Source organism: Pseudophryne corroboree, chromosome 4, assembly GCF_028390025.1.
Source record: "Pseudophryne corroboree isolate aPseCor3 chromosome 4, aPseCor3.hap2, whole genome shotgun sequence".
NCBI classification, from domain to species: Eukaryota; Metazoa; Chordata; class Amphibia; order Anura; family Myobatrachidae; genus Pseudophryne; species Pseudophryne corroboree.
The window spans coordinates 71,229,191-71,253,688 of record NC_086447.1 but is presented as its reverse complement, the minus strand read 5'-3'; the positions used below and the strand labels follow the sequence as shown (position 1 = coordinate 71,253,688).

Here is a 24,498-nt window from a genome sequence, read left to right as displayed (position 1 = left end):
ATACATACATGACACACACATGGGAATACATACCTGTAACACATGGCATGTCACACCAGGAATACATACATGTCACACGGGTATGGGTCGTTGGGTCAACACAACTTAGGTCGACAGTCATTAGGTTGACCACTATTGGTCCACATGCATTTGGTCGACATGGTCACTAGGTCGACAGGTCATAAGGTCGACATGAGTTTTTGTACTTTTTTTGGTGTTGTTTTCTCTGTAATGTGACCGGGAACCCCAATTAGTGCACCGTGTCCCTTCGCTTCGCTCGCCATGCTTCAGGCAAGGTGCCTCTCTCCACTACCGCTGTTCTCGGCTCAGGTTACCGTTCCCAGTCGTAGTCCACGTGGATCATAAAGTATGAAAAAGTCCAAAAATGCAAGAAAAAAAGGTGAAAAACTCATGTCGACCTTTTGACCTGTCGACCTAGTGCATGTCGACCTATAGTGGTCGACCTAATGACTGTTGACCTAAGCGGTGTCGACCTCATGAACGTATCCCTGTCACACACGGCATGTCAGCAGAAGTCGCAGCAGAAACGGTCCTCTAGTGTCGCACTGAAAGTCGCTGCTCAAAGCAATGTAGCCCAGTGGCTGTACTGCTAATGGAATAGTAGCAATGTCCAGCACATAATATCCCCGGCTAAAACAGTCCCTGCACAATGGCCAATACCCCCAGCTGCAGCTTCCTAGATCCCTGCAGAAGAATCACCCATGGAAAACTACAGCCTATAGATTCATTTATTTATTTATTTATTATATTTATTTATTTATTTATTTATTATATTTCTCTTCCTTCCCTGGAAAATGTGTACTCACGTATGCATTCACGTAGGTCCTACCGGTTTTTGTGAATGGGCTAATGAGAAACTATGTATGTTTGGGGGATGGGGGAGCTGCAGGGAACTCAGATCTGCCAAAAATTGTCCTTTAACTCCATATACACCACAGGGTAAAAACCAAAGCAATCGCAGTTCATGCACCTTTTCACTTTAATTCTTGAGTTACTTTCTCACATTGCTCTTTAATAAAGTAATTATTTTTGTTGTTGTTGGGGGAGGAAAACACAAATTCAATTTCTTCAGATTAAGTATTTTATCTAAAAACCATCCGAGAATATATAACTATAATCCCACTTTAACTGGCCTTAAAAAAAAAAGGTAATTACCTTTCCTTTCTGCAACAATACTCTCAATCACCTTAATGTTTAATTATCAGCACGCCTCATTATGTGCTTTTACATTCCTGAAATTCATTTTTTTTTTTTTTGCTTTTTTCTTTTTTTCTTTTTTTTTTAAGGCATAGAAAATATAAACACATCTAAAAGTAACAAAGTGGAAGCTGGAAATACAACAAAAACACAACAATGTTTTATTAATGGAAATCAGATCATCACTGGACAAGAATCAAATTTTCTATTCATCGCTATAATCGTTTGCTTAAAGAACGAAAAAAAATTCAGACTACCTAATTTTCAAGCGTTTCCACCCATTCACAGATGTACAGACTCACATATAAATAAGTACTTACTCGCCATATATACAAATTCCTGTTAAATTAAGCATAAATAAATATATACAAACTTAACATTATCTTCCCTCCTGCTTGCGAAATTTATTTTTTCTCTGGATGTCTTTTCGTCTGAAATGAACCGACAAAGACTCGTGAAATGTAGGTGGGTGGTAAAAAAAAAAGAAAAAAAAAAAAAGTATTATTTCCAAGAACAGAATATCTGTGTTGTACTTGGCACAGTTTTCCAGGATTAAGAATTGTAAATTGATTGGATTTTTTTTTTCTTTCCACACTTTAGAATGAACTGTTTTTTGTTTTTTTTAGTGGATACAATGATCATTAAAAATAAAAAAGCAGGTTATATCCATATCATATATATATATATATATATATATATATATATTTTTTTTTATGGTGACATGAAATACGTGGCACAGCCTTCGGAATGAACCAACAAGTTACAATGATACTAAAAAAAAAAAAAATCCTTTACAACATCACAGAATATAAAACCAAATAAAAAATATATTGTACATGAAAATGTTATTACTCAGTAAATATAAAGTGGGACTCCCTGCATGTAATCAAAACGTATATTGTTTATTATCAGTGCTTTATGCCTTTTTTTTTTTTTTAGATATATTTTTGTTCTTGTCTGGGAAGTCTTTTGTGGTATTCGTTATTTGATTGTTGAATAATTTTCATTGTCTTTTATTTGTTTAAAATTATATATTTTTTTCTGTTAATGTTTTATATATCTATTCACATCTGTAAATAAACCATGTTTTATGTCATCGAGATTCATTTATTATTTAACCCCCACCCCACTCTCACACTCAATAAACTAAAAATAATCACTGAAGTGGACATTTAAGGGACAGTCTTACAGTGTATTTTCTTAAATTGAACATAAATGCTCTTGATGAAAATTTAAATTAGGGTGTGAAATTATATATATATATATATACATACACATAGTTTTACACAAACGCATTATAGAAGTACTGTAAAGTGGGGACTCTGCAGCAGTTGTGCCAGTGGAAAGACATGCTGGGACTTGTAGTTTAAACCACATGCTGGGACTTGTAGTTCAAGCCTTTGCTTGCTTACCATAGAAGTGTAATGAGGCATAATGTCTTCCTATAATGATTTTATCTGAATTGTGAGAATGATTTTTAAAATGGACACGCACTATAAGATTATCTGTCTTATAGCTCCGATTGGAAAGGAAATCTGGTAATATATGGGAACAAATTACTATTGGCCATTTGCTCCCAAACACTGGAAAAAGGACAAAAATGTACGTTCAGAAAAATTGTTTAAATCCATTACCAGATTTTCGCTCCAGCCAGAAAGATTGGACAGATAATCTTATAGTGTGTATATAGTCCTCAAGATTTGGAAACAAAATATAGCCCAACCACTAACAGATACAGTGTATCTGTATTCATTATAATCATTCCACTACATTGTGCTAACGTGCAAATGATACACTTGTAGTTTAAGATTACTTAATGAATATGCACAGTGTGCAAAAAAGCCCAGATTTAATGACATTATCGTGTCCGGTTGTCTGTGGTGTGATGTTTGTGTGTGTATGTATATATCTATATATATCTATATATATATCTATAGCTATATATCTATATATATACATATATATATATATATATGTATATATATGTATATAAGTATATAAATATATATATATACACACACACACACACACACACACACACACACACACACACACACACACACACACACACACACACACCCACACCCACACCATAGAGTTATATATACCATGTGCATGAATATATTATATGCTTGTAAGGTTTCTTGAGTGTGTGAATAACAGAGGGGGTATTTTGAAATTCACGCTCACCTAAAAATAGAAAAATTAAATACACAACCATATATCTCCCAATCTCCCAGAGAATGAACCAATGCACTCCTCCTGCATCAACACTGGAACATGAATTATAAGGGGGGGCCAAATATAGGGGTATAACTTGTACAGGGAAAAGGACTAAGGGTTTGGCAATATCATGGAATCAGAATTGTAAAACCACCTATATTACAACAAATAAACGTCCCCAAGTGAACGCCTGGAAAGAAGAGATAGGCGTCTCCCGGGTAAATGATTGGCAAACGGGTGGGTGGGCGTCAATGCCACATGCTGCTGTGCCCGGGACAGTTTCCAAAGAAAACCGGGACTCTCTGTGCGTGCACACACAAGGTTTATACAGATCTCCAAGGGAATAAAGAAAAAGTTTCCTTCCATAAATTTCCAAAAAGTTGCTGCTGCTGTTATTCTTTTCCTGGGGGGGTGTGGGGCAGTAAGTGTCCTTGGAAATGAAGAGGGTACAAAGTAAGTTGTTGGCAGGTTCCTGGCCCGTGTACCCATCTCCTTGAGCTCAAGGTGATATTTTTTTTCATGTATTTGTAGATTCCCCCCCAAAAATAAAAAAAAATGCCAGTCCAATATTTTTTATTTATTTTTTATTTTTTTAAAGCTAAAATGAAAGGTGTGAAAGCAAGTCCCGATTTGTGTTCCATTTGTTTTTTTTTTTTTTTTCTTTTTCATTTTCGGTGTTTTTCCTCCTTGTCCCCGTTTTTACTGCCCGGCCCCTCCGCAGAGTTGTGCCTGTTACTGCTGTTATTGTTCAAAAACATCTTGTCCATCCCCTTCAGGGCCTCGGTTAGGTAGTTTTGGAGGGCCGTCAGGGCCGCACAGATGGCCGGGGAGCCAAAGCCATGGGTGATCAGACTAAAGTGAGTCAAACAGCTCTGGATGCCGGGCTCGAGGATTGGGCTGGGTCGGCTGTTGCCTATGGGCGTTCTGTCTTGGGCCAGAAGGTCTGTGAACTCTTTGCAAAGTTGCCTTGAGAGGAGAAAAAGAAAAAAAGTGAATGTTACACGTGGAGCAAAATATGTGTGTAACATAATAATAATAATAATAATAATAATAATAATAATAATAATAATAATAATAAGGCAGACATAATGCAATACTACCCTTAATTAATAATAATAATAATAATAATAATAATAAGAAGAAGAAGAAGAATAATAATAAGAAGGCAGACATAATGCAATACTATCATTAGTTAATAATAATAATAATAATTAATTATTAGTATTATTAGTATTATTTATAATAATGAATTGTATTATTATTAATACTAATATTAATGATAATATTATTAATACTAATTACTTATTCTTCTTTTTAATACTAATATTAATGATATTATTAATACTAATTTTTTATTATTATTATTATTATTATTATTATTATTATTATTATTGTTGTTGCTGTTGTTGTTATTATTTTTGTTTGTTTTTCTATTTTGAATCGTGAAAACAATAGACATACACCTCGAGAAAAATGGAGTAAGTGCCTTGGTCACAAGAGCTTACAGTCTGACACTAAAACTTGGAGATACAATGTAACAAAACAAAAAAAAGCATAATATAAGCACAAGCAGGACTGTATGAGTGGTGGATGCGGCAGCGATAGGAGAGGACGGGGAGGACACTGGGAGAGGGCTGGGTCCACCGTCCCAGTCACACAGGAGCAGTGAGCAGTTATTGCTGCATAGGTCCCCGGGCACTGTACTTTCTACAGGGAAGCACCGGCAATTAATCTTCTCTGTCCTCTGCTCCCTGTATAAATGAGAGTAATTTTACTAATGTGTTTACCTTTATGTTGCTGTGACACATGGAGCGTTATACAGGTGTAATAATGTAGCTGGGATGCAATTTACTATCACAGGGATATTCCCTTATGTGTAAATAAGCCTCCATGTGCTTATAGGATAAGGGTTACTTAGGAGTTCAGAAGTGGCTGCATCGTTTGTCTCTAGGGCATAAGAGAGAGATGGATGGATAGATAGATAGATAGATAGATAGATAGATAGATAGATAGATAGATAGATAGATAGATAGAGAGAGAGAGAGAGAGAGAGAGAGAGAGAGAGAGAGAGATAGATAGATAGATGGATGGATGGTTCGATAGATAGATAATCTAATTAAATATGAGTGATAGATAGATAGATAGATAGATAGATAGATAGATAGATAGATAGATAGATAGATTACCTAATAAGATATGAGTGATAGATAGATAGATAGATAGATAGATAGATAGATAGATTACCTACATAGATATGAGTGATAGATAGATAGATAGATAGATAGATAGATAGATCGATCGATCTGAGATAGATAGCATACATAGATGAGATAGATAGATAGATAGATAGATAGATCAACCTGAGATAGATAGCATACATAGATATGAGATAGATAGATAGATAGATAGATAGATCAATCAGAGATAGATAGCATACATAGATATGAGATAGATAGATAGATAGATAGATAGATAGAGTTATAAACACAGTCTGTAGGCAATACTGAATGATATCTACCTGATATCTAATTATCACACAGGGTTAAAGGGAGATACGGTCGTTAGGTCGACACAGCTTAAGTCGACAGTAAGTAGGTCGACAACTGAATGTCGACATGGTCAATAGGTCAACATGGTCATTAGATCGATATGTACTAGGTCGACAGGTCAAAAGGTTGACATGAGTTTTTCACATTTTTTTTCACATTTTTTGGATTTTTTCATACTTAACGATCCACATGGACTACGATTGGAACGGTAACCTGTGCTGAGTGCCGCAGTAGCAGAGCAAGGCACCTTCGCAAGCCATGCGAGGGGACACGGTGCACTAATTGGGGTTCCCCGTCACTTTACGAAGAAAACAATGCCAAAAACAGTCAAAAAACCCATGTCGACCTTTTGACCTGTCGACCTAGTACATGTCGACCTAATGACCATGTCAACCTATTGTCCCTGTCGACCTAATGCATGTCATCCTTCCACGGTCAACCTAGTGACTGTTGGCCTAAGTTGTGTCTATCCAAGGACCCATAGCCGGTTAGAGGTGCTATAAGATAATTGATGCGTTTCCTGCCCTGTCAGTCACATACCAGAAACGAGAAAGGAAACATTGACGTTGCAGTGTGAGTGGCAGTAAGACGGTGATTAATCGGAAGAAGAGGTCTGTAACTAATTACGGGTCTGAGTCTCTGATACCATGTGACCTTAGGAAATGACCCAATGAAATTCAGATCACATTAAGAAAAACCTGGGTGAGAATATGTAAATGTTTCTGTTTCTTCTTGTCTTTGTGCTAATACAATGAGATGGTTCTGGGGGTATAAGTCATATCTAGTGTCACCAGCCACGCAGTACAAACCTGTAACACACATGTTGTGCAAATATATAGTCTTGTCTAACTCTATCCATATAAACAATAAGTTCTGACATCATTGATTATCATTAACGAGTTGTTCTGATGTCATCACCCCGGAATTCATTTGGAAAAGTCATGTTTTTCAACTGTAAATAACTTACATTTTCCATGACCTGTTTCAAAGCACTCAGCCTCCAGCCTTGTGCATTAATACGGCCAAGAGATGTCATGCTGACTTCTAATATACTTATAATTTACAGTGAGTAATACATTAGCCCAGCTATGCTGTAAAGGGGATATCAGTTTATGCTGTAACTGAACAGAGTCTGGTAGGCCTACAGGAAAACACAGTAATCAATCCACCATCATTACATAATGCAGCGACACAGTGTCACCAGCCTGATACCACGAGTTATATATAGACAATAAAAACTCTTAGCAGTGACTGTCAACTCAAAAGCGGCAAATGGTGCTGACTTTCAGTCCTATTTATGGTAAAACACACACCTACACAAAACCCGTGCTTTCTTATTTAAAGGCCTACATTTTAATGGCACCCACTAATGGAACTACTTTTCCTGTTATAATTATAGTGGGCAGGGGGTTTCCAGTTGCCCGGAAACCCCTCTTCCCCACATAATTGGGCCTGCATATGTCTGATGTACTGTATTACAAAAACTGCACTTTGTTTGTGGAAGGCTATAGCTTGTTGCATGCTAATTATACATTCCTAGTGCTGGCAAAAATTGCTCTAAAATCAAACATTTGGACTCCTCTCTCCAGAAATCCTGCATTTTCCCCCTGAAGACCCCTACCAAAATATAGCAAAAGATTAAAAATAATACATATCTGCAAATCCCCTGAATTCATTTGAACAGCAAAAATAACAGCGTCCTTTCATTTTTTACTGCATACACAGTATTATTGTTCTAGCCTGATAGTTCTGACTTTATACACTATATTATTACGCCAGCCAGATATTCCTTCCTGACTATACTATATTATTACACCAGATAGACAGTCCCTCCTGTTTATACTACAAAAGTACATCATTCTGATTTTCAGTCCTGTCTATACTATATTACTATACCCGCATAATATTTCTTACCATATATTCAATATTATTACACACGCTTGATATTCCTTACTCTCTAGACTGTGTTATTGCACCACTTCAATATTCCTTTTTGTATATAGAGTACTATATTACAAAAACACTGAGTGATAATCCTTACAGTATACACTATATTATCACAATATACTTATATTCTTTACTGTCTACACAATATTATTACACCTTACAGTATATACTACATTATTAAACCAGACTTATATTTCTTACAGTATACACTATATTATTACACCAGCCTGATATTCTTTACTGTCTTCACTATATTATTACACCAGTCTGATATCCCGTACAGTATGCTATATTATTACACCAGCCATATATTTCTTACAGTATACACTATATTATTACACCAGCCTGATATCTCTTACTTTTTATACTATACCAGTCTGTTATTCTGTTCAGTATATATTATTACACCAGACTTATATTTCTTACAGTATACACTATGTTATTACACCAGCCTAATATTCCATACAGTAGACTATATTTTTACACCTGCCTTATATTCCTTACAGTGTATTCAATATTATTACCTCCTAGTTCATCCAGCACATGATACTGACAAGGGTACTTTCCCCTCAAAAACTGGGACATTGTCGAAAAAGAATGTTTCAAATGCATTAAGGGTCTAACATGCTCCAACATGATAAAAGGCCCATTGATATCAAATATAACATTTCCTGTACTTTTATTGTGTACAGTATGCTCTGATATGCCCCTGTAATTTATTATATGGGCAAAATAGAACAAACATTTTCATTTCACCCCAATTTCTAATGACTTTGTATATATTCAGTCTGTTTCTTTTACCTTTTTCATATATCACTTTTTTACACTTTGGTTATCTGTGCATAGATTGTGCACAATATACAATTGAGGAGTAAAACTGTTAAGAATAAATATTTTCACATAGGTGTGCAGTTTACATGTGCTTACTGGAATTCACAAGGATAACATTACGTTAATATTAAGGGGATATTTTTAAACATTAATTTTTGTCCAATAATTTTGTCCTCTGCCAATAATATTTGCTGTTATATAACCCAAATTAGAGGGTATTATAACAACTTTTTCTACATGGGTGTGGAGTTTGTATGTGCTTGTCAAACATCATCATTGTTTTGCTGTAGTTAAACATTAATCTATATAGCTTTCACATTTAGCACTTTTCTTGATTACCCCCGTCTCTCATGCAGCTGCACACTAATTGGGAGTTTGCTCTGACACAGGTGTACAGTTTATATGTACCTGTCAACTACCAGGGGTGGTAAAACATTAATATATATTTTTTACTTCTAACAAAACCATTATCTTGCCTACCTCTGGTTGTTACATAATTAAACAATGATTGGGAGTTTAGCCTGATGTTATCCTGTGCATTTCACTGGTGTTCTGACTTCTTTGCTCCCTTTTGTGATATATACAGTGCATCTGGAAAGTATTCACAGCGCTTCACTTTTTCCACATTTTGTTATGTTACAGCCTTATTCCAAAATGGAATACCTTCATTTATTCTCTCCAAATTCTACACACAATACCACATAATGAAAACATGAAAAAAGTTGCTTGGAGATTTTTGCAAAAGTATTTAAAAAATAAAAAAACTAAGAAATCACATGTACATAAGTATTCACAGCCTTTGCCATGAAGCTCAAAATTGAGCTCAGGTACATCCTGTTTCCACTGGTCATTCTTGAGATGTTCCTACAGCTTAACTGGAGTCCACCTGTGGTAAATTCAGTTGATTGGACATGATTTGGAAAAGCACACACCTGTCTATATAAGGTCCCACACTTGACAGTGCATGTCTGAGCACAAACCAAGCATGAAGTCAAAGGAATTGTCTGTAGACCTCAGAGACAGGAATGTCTCGAGGCACAAATCTGAGGAAGGGTACAGAAATATATCTGCTGCTTTGAAGGTCCCAATGAGCAAAGTGGCCTCCATCATCCGTAAATGGAAGAAGTACAGAACCACCAGGACTCTTCCTAGAGCCGGACGGCCATCTAAACTGAGCAATTGGGGGAGAAGGGCCCTAGTCAGGGAGGTGACCAAGAATCCAATGGTCACTCTGGCAGAGCTACAGCAATCCTCTGTGGAAAGAGGAGAACCTTCCAGAAAGGCAACCATCTTTGCAGCAATCCACCAATGAGGCCTGTATGGTAGAGTGGCCAGACAGAAGCCACTCCTTAGTAAAAAGCACATGGCAGCCCACCTGGGGTTTGCCAAAATGCACCTGAAGGACTTCAGACCATGAGAAACAAAATTCTCTCGTCTGATGAGACAAAGATTGAACTCTTTGGCGTGAATGCCAGGTGTCATGTTTGGAGGAAAGCAGGCACCGCTCATCACCAGGCCAATACCATCCCTATAGTGAAGCATGGTGGTGGCAGCATCATGCTGTGGGGATGTTTTTCAGCAGCAGGAACTAGGAGACTAGTCAGGATAGAAGAAAAGATGTATGCAGCAATGTACAGAGACATCCTAGAAGAAAACCTGCTCCAGAGCGCTCTTGACCTCAGACTAGGGCAACGGTTCATCTTTCAGCAGGACAACAACCCTAAGCACACAGCCAAGATATCAAAGGAGTGGCTTCAGGACAACTCTGTGAATGTCCTTGAGTGGCCCAGCCAGAGCCCAGACTTGAATCCGATTGAACATCTCTGGAGAGATCTGAAAATGGCTGTGCACCGACGCTTCCCATCCAACCTGATGGAGCTTGAGAGGTGCTGCAAAGAGGAATGGGCGTAACCGCCCAAAGATAGGTGTGCCAAGCTTGTGCCATCATATTCAAAAAGACTTGAGGCTGTAATTGCTGCCAAAGGTGCATCAACAAAGTATTGAGCAAAGGCTGTGAATACTTATGTACATGTGATTTCTTAGTTATTTATTTTTAATAAATTTTCAAAAATCTCAAAAAAAACTTTTTCACGTTGTCATTATGGGGTATTGTGTGTAGAATTTTGAAAAATAATTTATTACATTTTGGAATAAGGCTGTAACATAACAAAACATGTAAAAAGTGAAGCACTGTGAATACTTTCCGGATGCACTGTAAGAGCCTCCCCTTCAGCTTTTTGTTGTTACTGTATATTTGTCACTGGACCATTGATTATTCTGTTATGTCGCCTCACAATGGTGTTGTCAGACTTTGCCTGTGCCCTCAGTTGAATATTATACATTGCAAATATGGTTCTTGAGAGTTCCTTTGATATTATGAAACTGCCTTTACTGCCAGATTGTGATACAATGTTGCTGTTTAAAATTATTGTTTCCTATAATGACAACTTTCAGTGTGATACTTTGTTGTTACAGTATGTTGCTTACATTGATGCAATATGGACAAATGCTTATGTGCTCTCATTCACACAATGGGTGTAAATCAGACCTGATCGCTAGCAGGCGATTTTTGCACTACTGCGATCAGATAGTTGCCGCCTATACGGGGAGGGTATTTTAGCTGTGCCAGTGTGTGACCGCATGTGTGGCAGAGCTGTACAAACAGCTCTTGTGCAGTCTCTGCGCAGCCCAGGACTTTCTCAGCCGCTGCGATCACATCAGCCTGTCCGGGAGCGGAATTGCCGTCAGGAACCCTCCCTGCAAACGCTTGGACACGCCTGCGTTTTTCCAGACACTCCCTGAAAACGGTCAGTTGCCACCCACAAACGGCCTCTTCCTGTTAATCTCCTTGCGTTCACCCATGAGAACAGATCCATCGCACAAACCCATCACTTTGCGGCAATCTGCTTTGTACCCGTGCGACGCGCCTGCGCAGTGTGGTGCATACGCATGCACAGTTTAGACCTGATCGCCTACTATGCGAAAATGCACAGCAGCGATCAGGTCTAAATTACCCCCGGGTGTGGTATGGAAGGTAGATAGTAACTAGGTCGACATGGTCTAGGTCGACAGGTCAAAAGGTCGACATGAGCTTTTTATGGTTTTTTTTGTGTCGATTTCTTCGTAGAGTGACCAGGAACCACAATTAATGCACCGTGTCCCCTCGCATGGCTCGCTTCGCTCGGCACAGATTACCATTCCAATCATAGTCCACGTGGATCGTTAAGTATGAAAAGGTTCAAAACAAGAAAAAAATTGTGAAAAACTCATGTCAACCTTTTGACCTGTCGACCTAGAGACCCTGTCAACCTAGAAACCCTGTCGACCTAGTTACTGTCGACCAATAGTGGTCAACCTAGTTACTGTCTACCTATAGACCGGATCCCATTACCTCCAATGTGAGATGTTTTACATTAATTTTTTTGCCTACATTGTTTAGTTGAATTAAGGATGACATCATCAGTTGCACCAATGTAAGCCTATATTAACCCTAACCCTAAACTAAACGTGACAGCAACATAACCCTAACCTAACCCTAACAGCCGCCTAACCTGCCCAGTTGCAGCCATGATAACACCAGCCTGATAGTCCTTACTGTGTATACCATATGATAACACCAGCCTGATATTCCTTAATGTATATACTATCTGATAACACCAGCCTGATATTCCTAAATGTATATACGATATGATAACACCAGCCTGATATTCCTTACTGTATATACCATATGATAACACCAGCCTGATATTCCTTAATGTATATACTATCTGATAACACCAGCCTGATATTTCTTACTGTATATACCATATGATAACACCAGCCTGATATTCCTTACTGTATATACCATATGATAACACCAGCCTGATATTCCTAAATGTATAGACGATGTGATAACACCAGCCTGATATTTCTTACTGTATATACAATATAATAACACCAGCCTGATATTCCTTACTGTATATACCATATGATAACACCAGCCTGATATTCCTAAATGTATATACGATTTGATAACACCAGCCTGATATTTCTTACTGTATATACCATATGATAACACCAGCCTGATATTCCTTACTGTATATACCATATGATCACACCAGCCTGATATTCCTTACTGTATATACCATATGATCACACCAGCCTGATATTCCTTACTGTATATACTATATGATAACACCAGCCTGATATTCCTTAATGTATATACTATATTATAACACCAGCCTGATATTTCTTACTGTATATACCATATGATAACACCAGCCTGATATTCCTTACTGTATATACCATATGATCACACCAGCCTGATATTCCTTACTGTATATACCATATGATCACACCAGCCTGATATTCCTTACTGTATACACTATATGATCACATCAGCCTGATATTCCTTACTGTATATACTATATGATAACACCAGCCTGATATTCCTTACTGTATATACCATATGATCACACCAGCCTGATATTCCTTACTGTATATACTATATGATCACACCAGCCTGATATTCCTTACTGTATATACCATATGATAACACCAGCCTGATATTCCCTACTGTATATACCATATGATCACACCAGCCTGATATTCCTTACTGTATATACTATATGATAACACCAGCCTGATATTCCTTACTGTATATATTATATGATAACACCATCCTGATATTTCTTACTGTATATACCATATGATAACACCAGCCTGATATTCCTTACTGTATATACTATATGATAACACCAGCCTGATATTTCTTACTGTATATACCATATGATAACACCAGCCTGATATTCCTTACTGTATATACTATATGACCACACCAGCCTGACATTCCTTACTGTATATACTATATGATAACACCAGCCTGATATTCCTTACTGTATATACCATATGATCACACCAGCCTGATATTCCTTACTGTATATACTATATGATAACACCAGCCTGATATTCCTTCCTGTATATACCATATGATCACACCAGCCTGATATTCCTTCCTTTATATATGATATGGTAAGTAACACCAGCCTGATATTCCACACTGTATATACCATTTGATAACACCAGCCTGATATTACTTCCTGTATATACCATATGTTAACACCAGCCTGATATTCCTTACTGTATATGCTATATGATAACACCAGCCTGATATTCCTTACTGTATATACCATATGATAACACCAGCCTGATATTCCTTACTGTATATACCATATGAAAACACCAGCCTGATATTCCTTACTGTATATACTATATGATCACACCAGTCTGATATTCCCTACTGTATATACCATATGATAACACCAGCCTTATATTCCTTACTGTATATACCATATGATAACACCAGCCTGATATTTCTTACTGTTTATACCATGTGATCACACCAGTGTGATATTCCTTACTGTATATACCATATGATGACACCAGCCTGATATTCCTTACTGTATATACCATATGATAACACCAGCCTGATATCCTTACTGTATATACTATATGATAACACCAGCCTGATATTCCTTCCTGTATATACCATATGATCACACCAGCCTGATATTCCTTCCTGTATATATGATATGATAACACCAGCCTGATATTCCACACTGTATATACCATTTGATAACACCAGCCTGATATTCCTTCCTGTATATACCATATGATAACACCAGCCTGATATTCCTTACTGTATATACCATATGAAAACACCAGCCTGATATTCCTTACTGTATATGCTATATGATAACACCAGCCTGATATTCCTTACTGTATATACCATATGATAACACCAGCCTGATATTCCTTACTGTATATACCATATGAAAACACCAGCCTGATATTCCTTACTGTATATGCTATATGATAACACCAGCCTGATATTCCTTACTGTATATACTATATGATCACACCAGTCTGATATTCCCTACTGTATATACCATATGATAACACCAGCCTTATATTCCTTACTGTATATACCATATGATAACACCAGCCTGATATTTCTTACTGTATATACCATGTGATCACACCAGTGTGATATTCCTAACTGTATATACCATATGATAACACCAGCCTGATATTCCTTACTGTATATACCATATGATAACACCAGCCTGATATTCCTTACTGTATATACCATATGATCACACCAGCCTGATATTCCTTACTGTATATACTATATGATCACACCAGCCTGATATTCCACACTGTATATACCATATGATAACACCAGCCTGATATTCCTTACTGTATATACCATATGATAACACCAGCCTGATATTCCTTACTGTATATACCATATGATCACACCAGCCTGATATTCCTTACTGTATATACTATATGATCACACCAGCCTGATATTCCACACTGTATATACCATATGATAACACCAGCCTAATATTCCTTACTGTATATACCATATGATAACACCAGCCTGATATTCCTTACTGTATATACCATATGATCACACCAGCCTGATATTCCTTACTGTATATACTATATGATCACACCAGCCTGATATTCTTTTCTGTATATAACATATGATAACACCAGCCTGATATTCCTTACTGTATATAGCATATGATAACACCAGCCTGATAGTCCTTCCTGTATATACCATATGATAACTAGTGATGAGCGGGTTCGGTTCCTCGGGATCGGAACCCCCCGAACTTCACCCATTTTACACGGTTCCGAGGCAGACTCGGATCTTCCCGTCTTGCTCGGTTAACCCGAGCGTGCCCGAACGTCATCATCCTGCTGTCGGATTCTCGCGAGATTCGTATTCTATACAAGGAGCCTCGCGTCGTCGCCATTTTCACTCGTGCATTGGAGATGATAGCGAGAGGACGTGGCTGCGTTCTCTCAGTTTCTGTGTTCAGTGTGCTGCAAATATCTGTGTCAGTGTGCTGCAAATATCTGTGCTCAGTGTGCTGCAAATATCTGTGCTCAGTGTGCTGAAATTATCTACGTTCTCTGCCTGAAAAAGGCTCCATATCTGTGGTGCATTGTAGTATATAGTCGGAGGACAGTGCAGAATTTTGCTGACCACCAGTATATATATATAGCAGTACGGTATAGTAGTCCACTGCTCTACCTCTGTGTCATCAAGTATACTATCCATCCATACCTGTGCTGCATTTTAGTTGTGCGCAGTATATATAGTAGGAGGACAGTGCAGAATTTTGCTGACCACCAGTATACATATAGCAGTACGGTACAGTAGTCCACTGCTCTACCTCTGTGTCGTCAAGTATACTATGCATCCATACCTGTGCTGCATTTTAGTTGTGCGCAGTATATAGAAGGAGGGGACAGTGCAGAATGTTTCTGTGACCACCAGTATATATATAGCAGTACGGTACAGTAGTCCACTGCTCTACCTCTGTGTCGTCAAGTATACTATGCATCCATACCTGTGCTGCATTTTAGTTGTGCGCAGTATATAGTAGGAGGGGACAGTGCAGAATGTTGCTGTGACCCCCAGTATATATATAGCAGTACGGTACAGTAGTCCACTGCTCTACCTCTGTGTCGTCAAGTATACTATGCATCCATACCTGTGCTGCATTTTAGTTGTGCGCAGTATATAGTAGGAGGGGACAGTGCAGAATGTTGCTGTGACCACCAGTATGTATATAGAAGTACGGTACAGTAGTCCACTGCTCTACCTCTGTGTCGTCAAGTATACTATGCATCCATACCTGTGCAGCATTTTAGTTGTGCCCAGTATATAGTAGGAGGGGACAGTGCAGAATGTTGCTGTGACCAGCAGTATATATATAGCAGTACGGTACAGTAGTCCACTGCTCTACCTCTGTGTCGTCAAGTATACTATGCATCCATACCTGTGCTGCATTTTAGTTGAGCGCAGTATATAGTAGGAGGGGACAGTGCAGAATGTTGCTGTGACCACCAGTATATATATAGCAGTACGGTACAGTAGTCCACTGCTCTACCTCTGTGTCGTCAAGTATACTATGCATCCATACCTGTGCTGCATTTTAGTTGGCTCAGTATATAGTAGGAGGGGACAGTGCAGAATGTTGCTGTGACCAGCAGTATATATATAGCAGTACGGTACAGTAGTCCACTGCTCTACCTCTGTGTCGTCAAGTATACTATGCATCCATACCTGTGCTGCATTTACGTTGTGCGCAGTATATAGTAGGAGGGGACAGTGCAGAATGTTGCTGTGACCACCAGTATATATATAGCAGTATGGTACAGTAGTCCACTGCTCTACCTCTGTGTCGTCAAGTATACTATGCATCCATTCCATACCTGTGCTACATTTTAGTTGTGCGCAGTATATAGTAGGAGGGGACAGTGCAGAATGTTGCTGTGACCACCAGTATATATATAGCAGTACGGTATAGTAGTCCACTGCTCTACCTCTGTGTCGTCAAGTATACTACAAAAGTTCAGTAAAATTACCCAAAAATCAAAATTAAAAGCGTCTGATGAGAAGCGTAAACTTGCCAATATGCCATTTACGACAGGGAGTGGCAAGGAACGGCTGAGGCCCTGGCCTATGTTCATGGCTAGTGGTTCAGATTCACATGAGGATGGAAGCACTCATCCTCTCGCTAGAAAACTGCAGTGCCACTCCTAGATTGGCCAGGTGTTTGTGTCGGCCACTTGTGTCGCTTAGCTTAGTCACACAGCTACCTCATTGCACCTCTTTTTTTCTTTGCATCATGTGCTGTTTGGGGACTATTTTTTAAATCTGCCATCCTGTCTGACACTGCAGTGCCACTCCTAGATGGGCCAGGTGTTTGTGTCGGCCACTTGGGTCGCTTAGCTTAGTCACACAGCTACCTCATTGCGCCTTTGTTTTTCTTTGCATCATGTGCTGTTTGGGAATTATTTTTTAAATCTGCCATCCTGTCTGACACTGCAGTGCCACTCCTAGATGGGCCAGGTGTTTGTGTCGGCCACTTGGGTCACTTAGCTTAGTCACACAGCTACCTCATTGCAACTCTTTTTTTCTTTGCATCATGTGCTGTTTGGGGACTATTTTTTAAATCTGCCATCCTGTCTGACACTGCAGTGCCACTCCTAGATGGGCCAGGTGTTTGTGTCGGCCACTTGGGTCGCTTAGCTTAGTCACACAGCTACCTCATTGCACCTCTTTTTTTCTTTGCATCATGTGCTGTTTGGGGACTATTTTTTAAATCTGCCATCCTGTCTGACACTGCAGTGCCACTCCTAGATGGGCCAGGTGTTTGTGTCGGCCACTTGGGTTGCTTAGCATAGCCATCCAGCGACCTCGGTGCAAATTTTAGGACTAAAAATAATATTGTGAGGTGTTCAGAATAGACTGGAAATGAGTGGAAATTATGGTTATTGAGGTTAATAGTACTATGGGATCAAAATGACCCCCAAATTCTATGATTTAAGCTGTTTTTGAGGGTTTTTTGTAAAAAAAAGACACCCGAATCCAAAACACACCCGAATCCGACAAAAAAGTTTCAGGGAGGTTTTGCCAAAACGCATCCGAATCCAAAACACGGCCGCGGAACCGAATCCAAAACCAAAACACTAAACTAAAAAAAAAATTCGGTACACATCTCTAATGATAACACCAGCCTGATATTCCTTCCTGTATATACCATATGATAACACCAGCCTGATATTCCTTCCTGTATATATTATATGATAACACCAGCCTGATAGTCCACACTGTATATACCATATGATAACACCAGCCTGATATTCCTTACTGTATATACCATATGATAACACCAGCCTGATATTCCTTCCTGTATATATGATATGATAACACCAGCCTGATAGTCCACACTGTATATACCATATGATAACACCAGCCTGATATTCCTTACTGTATATACCATATGATTACACCAGCCTGATATTCCTTACTGTATATACCATATGATAACACCAGCCTAATATTCCTTCCTGTATATACCATATGATCACACCAGCCTGATATTCCTTCCTGTATATATGATATGATAACACCAGCCTTATATTCCACACTGTATATACCATTTGATAACACCAGCCTGATATTCCTTCCTGTATATACCATATGACAATACCAGCCTGATATTCCTTACTGTATATACCATATGATAACACCAGCCTGATATTCCTTCCTTTATATTCCACATGATAACACCATTCTTAACTTTATACACTATATTTATTTATTATTTATTAACAGTTATTTATATAGCGCAAACATATTCCGCAGCGCTTTACAGAGCATATCTGACCATTTACATCAATCCCTGCCCCAGTAGAGTTTACAATCTATTGGCTTAATTCAGACCAAAGTGTTATCTCGGCAATTTACTAAACACAAAACTCGGCAGTGATGAGCGCATTCGTATTGATGGGAACTTTGCGGTTTGCGGTTAACCGCGAGTTAATTTGGGTCACCCACAAGAGTGACCCCAATAAACTCGCGGTTAACCACAGACCGCAAAGTTCCCATCATTGGTTACAATGGAGCGCCGCTACACTACACTGTAACCAGTGCGCTCCTCTGATTGACAGTGCAGGAGCGCACAGCCAATCAGGAGAGTGCCATGACGTGGCGCTCCCTGATTGGCTGGCGGGACCTTCACTGACAGGAGTCACGGGGATCCCGCCAGTCGGGGAAAGGGGATCCATGTGTAAACATGGGACCCCTTTCAGTTCGTGTTTCGGGTTGTTCGTTTTTTAATTTTAACAAGTCCCAGGATTACAAACTTAAAGAAGAGGACCGATCTACACAGGATTGTTTGTAAGTAAGTATTTTTATTTTTTTACAGGTACCCTGTGGATTCTACTGGAGAAGAGAACCGAGGGGCTCCGTGTCAACATAGGTAAGTATGTATGTGTAGAAGTGTGCATGTATGTAAATTGAAGTTGTACTGTCACGGTGTCTGTGTTGTGGTTTTTTTGGGGATTTTTTTTGTAGTAGAACTACAGGTACCAGCGTGCCTGTTATTCTCCCGCATGCTGATACTTGTGGTTCTCCAAGCACCAGCTTGTGGGGAGGCTTGCTGGGACTTGTAGTTCTTCTACAAAAAAAAATATTGTTTATTTTTACACTATGGCTATAAGCCTCCCATCCACCGCCCACGGCTGGGGGGACAGCCTCAGGCTTCACCCCTGGCCCTTGGGTGGCTGGAGGGGGGGACCCCTTGATTTAAGGGGTCCCCACTCCTCCAGGGTACCCCGGCCAGAGGTGACTAGTTGGGGGGGGGTAATGCCACGGCCGCAGGGACCTATATAAAAGTGTCCCCCGGCTGTGGCATTATCTCTCTGGCTAGTGAAGCCCGGTGCTGGTGTTAAATAAACGGGGGACCCCTACGTCTTTTGTCCCCTGTATTTTTTGCACCAGGACCAGGCGCAGAGCCTGGTGCTGGTTGTTTAAATATGGGGGGACCCCATTCATTTTTTCCCCTGCATTTTTACAACCAGGATCGGCTCAAAGAGCCCGAGGCTGGTTATACATAGGAGGGGGGACCCCACACAATTTTTTGTGTGATTTTTAACACTTTCCACACTTCATTTAATGTACACAATGAAGCCCTGCACGGATCACACTGATCCGGCCGGGATTCATTGTGTTAAGTCTGGCAGTGTTTTACTAATCACTCCTGTAAAACACTGCCCGACATTACGAATGACATCGACATCGGAAAAAACGAAAATGCAGAATACGACAGTATAGTAAATGAGGCGTAAAAAACCCAAAAAGTAGCAAATTCACACTACCGATGTCATTTGTGTTTAATCTCCCACCAAATCCCTACAAATACGAATCTTAGTAAATATACCCCCTGATCGCTAGGGTGCATTTTTTGCATCCCTGCGATCAGGTAGTCTCCGCCTACAGGGGGAGGGGGGAAATCGCTGTACAGGGCTGCGATCACATGTGCAGAGAGCTGCAGAAACAGGAGTTTGTGCAGTATGTGCACATCCCAGGACTTACTCTTCCAGTGCGATGACCGGGGCCGGAGCTGACGTCAGAAACCCTCCCTCCAAACGCCTGGTCCCTCCTGCGTTTCTCCGGACACTCCTTAAAACTGGTCATTTGCCACCCACAAACGTCCTCTTCCTCTCAGTCGCCTTGCGATCGCCCATTGTGATCACTTTTCCTGCACCATCCTGTTGCTGCCCGGCACTCCCCGTTGCTGCGGACCGACACGCCTGCGCATTGATGTGCATATGCATGCGCAGTTCAGACCTGATCGCAGGCTGTACGAAAATGCAGCCTAGCGATCAGGTCTGAATTAGGCCTTACCTAACCTTACCACTTTTACACCCAGACACATTCACGATAGGGTTAATATTGTCAATTAACCAACCATATTTTGGATTGTGAGAGAAAACCAGAGTGCCGAGGGGAAATCAATGCACGCACAAGGAGAATATACAAACTCCACACAGGGCCATGGTGGGAATTGAACCCATGACCTCAGTCCTGTGAGGCAGTAATGCTAACCATTGCACCATCTGTATTATATGATCACACCAGTCTGATATTTCTTACTCTATATAAACCATATGATAACATCAGCCTGATATTACCTACTTTATGTAGGTCATTCCGAGTTGATCGCTCGCTAGCAGTTTTTAGCAGCCGTGCAAACGCTATGCCGCCGCCCACTGGGGAGTGTATTTTAGCTTAGCAGAAGTGCGAACGCCCGTGCAGCCGAGCTCTACAAAAACAGTTTGTGCAGTTTCAGAGTAGCTCTGAACCTACTCAGCGCTTGCAATCACTTCAGCCTAATCATGTCCAGATTTGATGTCATACACCTGCCAGCGAACGCCCAGCCACGCCTGCGTTTTTTCAGACACGCCTGCATTTTTACAAACACTACCTGAAAATGGTCAGTTGACACCCAGTGATGCCCCCTTCCTGTCAATCTTCTTGCGGTCACCAGTGTGAATGAAAACTCGGGGCATACACATGCACAGAAATACCGTTTTTTCACCTGATCGCTGCGCTGCGAAAATCGGCTACAAGCGATCAACTTGGAATGACCCCCTATATACCATATGATCACTTCAGCCTGATATTCCTTACTGTATATACTATATGATCACATCAGCCTGATATTCCTTACTGTATACACTATATGATAACACCAGCCTGATATTCCTTACTGTATATACAATATGATAACACCAGCCGGATATTCCTTACTGTATATAATATATGATCACTCCAGCCTGATATTCCTTACTATCAGGGGCAAATACAGGATTTATAGATGGGTGTTTCCAATGCAGCAGTATGACCAGCCCACATGAGCTGAATGATTTGTTTATATATTTTTTGGGATGTGGACACCTTCCACAATCCAAATTCTCTGTTCTGCGGGTCATTGGAACAAATCCGGAAGTCTGAAGGAGTGGCAGAAGAACTTGGACATACAGTACTTTGCAAAAGTTATAGGCAGGCGTGGAAAAAATGCTGCACAGTAAGAATGCTTGCAAAAATAGAAGCGTTAATAGTTTATTTCTAACAATTAACAAAGTGCAAAGTGAATGAACAGAATAGAAATCCAAACCAATTAGGTATTTGGAGTGACCACCTTTTGCCTTCAAAACAGCATCAATTCTTCTAGGTACACTTGCACACAGTTTTTGAAGGAACTCGGCAGGAAGGTTGTTCCAAACATCTTGTTGTCTTGCTGCAGAACAAATTTGGAGCCAATCAGATGCCCTTCTGTTGATATTTCATGATGGATAAGTACAGCTGCAAGAAAAAGTATGTGAACCCTGGATTTGTGCATAAATTGGTGCAATTTCCTGGATTTGTGCATAAATTGGTCATAAAATGTGTTCTGCTCTTCATCTAAGTCACAACAATAGACAAACACAGTCTGCTGAAACTAATACCACACAAACAATTATATGTTCTCATGTTTTTATTAAACACACCATGTAAACATTCACAGTGCAGGGTGGACAAAGTATGTGAACCCTTGGATTTAATAAATGGTTGACCCTCCTTTGGCAGCAATAACCTCAACCAAATGTTTCCTATAGTTGCATATCAGACCTGCACAACGGTCAGGGGGAATTTTGGACCATTCCTCTTTACAAAACTGTTTCAGTTCAGCAATATTCTTGGGTTGTCTGGTGTGAATCGCTCTCTTGAGGTCATGCCACAGCATCTCAATCGGGTTGAGGTCAGGACTCTGACTGGGCCACTCCAGAAGGCATATTTTCTTCTGTTGAATCCATTCTGTTGTTGATCTACTTCTGTGTTTTGGGTCCTGCTGCATCACCCATCTTCTGTTGAGCTTCAACTGGTGGACAGAGGGCCTTAAATTCTCCTGCAAAATGTCTTGATAAACTTGGGAATTAATTTTTCCGTCGATGATAGCAATCTGTCCAGGCTCTGAGGCAGCAAAGCAGCCCCAAACCATGATGCTCCCGCCACCAAACTTCACAGTTGGGATGAGGTTTTGATGTTGGTGTGCTGTGCCTTTTTTTCTCCACACATAGTGTTGTGTGTTCCTTCCAAACATCTCAACTTTGGTTTCATCTGTCCACAGAATATTTTGCCAGTAGTGCTGTGGAACATTCAGGTGCTCTTTTGCAAACTTCAAATGTGCAACAATGTTTTTTTTGGACAGCAGTGGCTTCCTCCGTGGTATCCTCCCATGAACTCCATTCTTGTTTAGTGTTTTACGTATGGTAGATTCATCAACAGAGATGTTAGCATGTGCAAGAGATTTCTGTAAGTCTTTAGCTGACACTCTAGGATTCTTCTTCACCTCATTGAGCATTCTGTGCTTTCCTCTTGCAGTCATCTTTACAGGACGCCCACTCCTAGGGAGTGTAGCAACAGTGCTGAACTTTCTCCATTTATAGACATTTTGTCTTAACGTGGACTGATGAACATCAAGGCTTTTAGAGATACTTTTGTAACCCTTTCCAGCTTTATGCAAGTCAGCAATTCTTAATCGTAGGTCTTCTGAGAGCTCTTTACTGTGAGGCATGGTTCACATCAGGCAATGCTTCTTGAGAATTGCAAACTCAAAACTGGTGTGTGTTTTTTATAGGGCAGGGCAGCTTTAACCAACACCTCCAATCTCGCCTCATTGATTGGACTCTAGGTTGGCTGACTCCTGACTCAAATTAGCTCTTGGAGAAGTCATTAGCCTAGGGGTTCACATACTTTGTCCACCCTGCACTGTGAATGTTTACATGGTGTGTTCGATAAAAACATGAGAACATATAATTGTTTGTGTGGTAATAGTTTCAGCAGACTGTGTTTGTCTATTGCTGTGACTTAGATAAAGATCAGAACACATTTTATGACCAATTTATGCACAAATCCAGGAAATTCCAAAGGGTTCACATACTTTTTCTTGCAACTGTACATGCCTGCATTTCTCAGCATTGAGGACACCATTAATCCTGACCAAATCCCCAACTCCATCTGCTGAAATGCAGCTGCAGACTTGCAAGGAACCTCCAATGTACTGCACTGTTGTCCTCAGACACTCATTATTGTACCGCTCTCCAGTCCTTCCGGCGAATAAACTGCCTTCTGTTACAGCCAAATATTTCAAATATTGACTCATAAATCCAGAGCAACTGCTGCCATTTTTCTACACCCCAGTTCCTATATTTTTGTGCATAGTTGAGTCGATTGTCCTTGTTTTCACATCAAAGGTATGGCGTTTTAGCTGCAATTCTTCCATGAGGACCACTTCTGGCCAGACTTCTCAGAACAGTAGATGGGTGTACCTGGGTC

At 39.8% G+C, this 24,498-nt stretch overlaps 1 protein-coding gene across 7 annotated transcripts in view; it reads right to left on the bottom strand.

Annotated features, from left to right (window-relative positions):
• Positions 1-1,393: 1,393 nt before the first annotated feature.
• Positions 1,394-24,498, bottom strand: part of TFAP2B (transcription factor AP-2 beta) — a 55,014-nt gene continuing 31,909 nt past the window's right edge. For all 7 annotated transcript variants that reach the window (XM_063915131.1, XM_063915134.1, XM_063915133.1 and 4 more), the window contains exon 7: positions 1,394-4,407. In XM_063915131.1, coding sequence (XP_063771201.1) covers positions 4,107-4,407 — 301 coding nt within the window. In that variant the 3' untranslated portion in view covers positions 1,394-4,106. The remainder of the gene's footprint in view (positions 4,408-24,498) is intronic.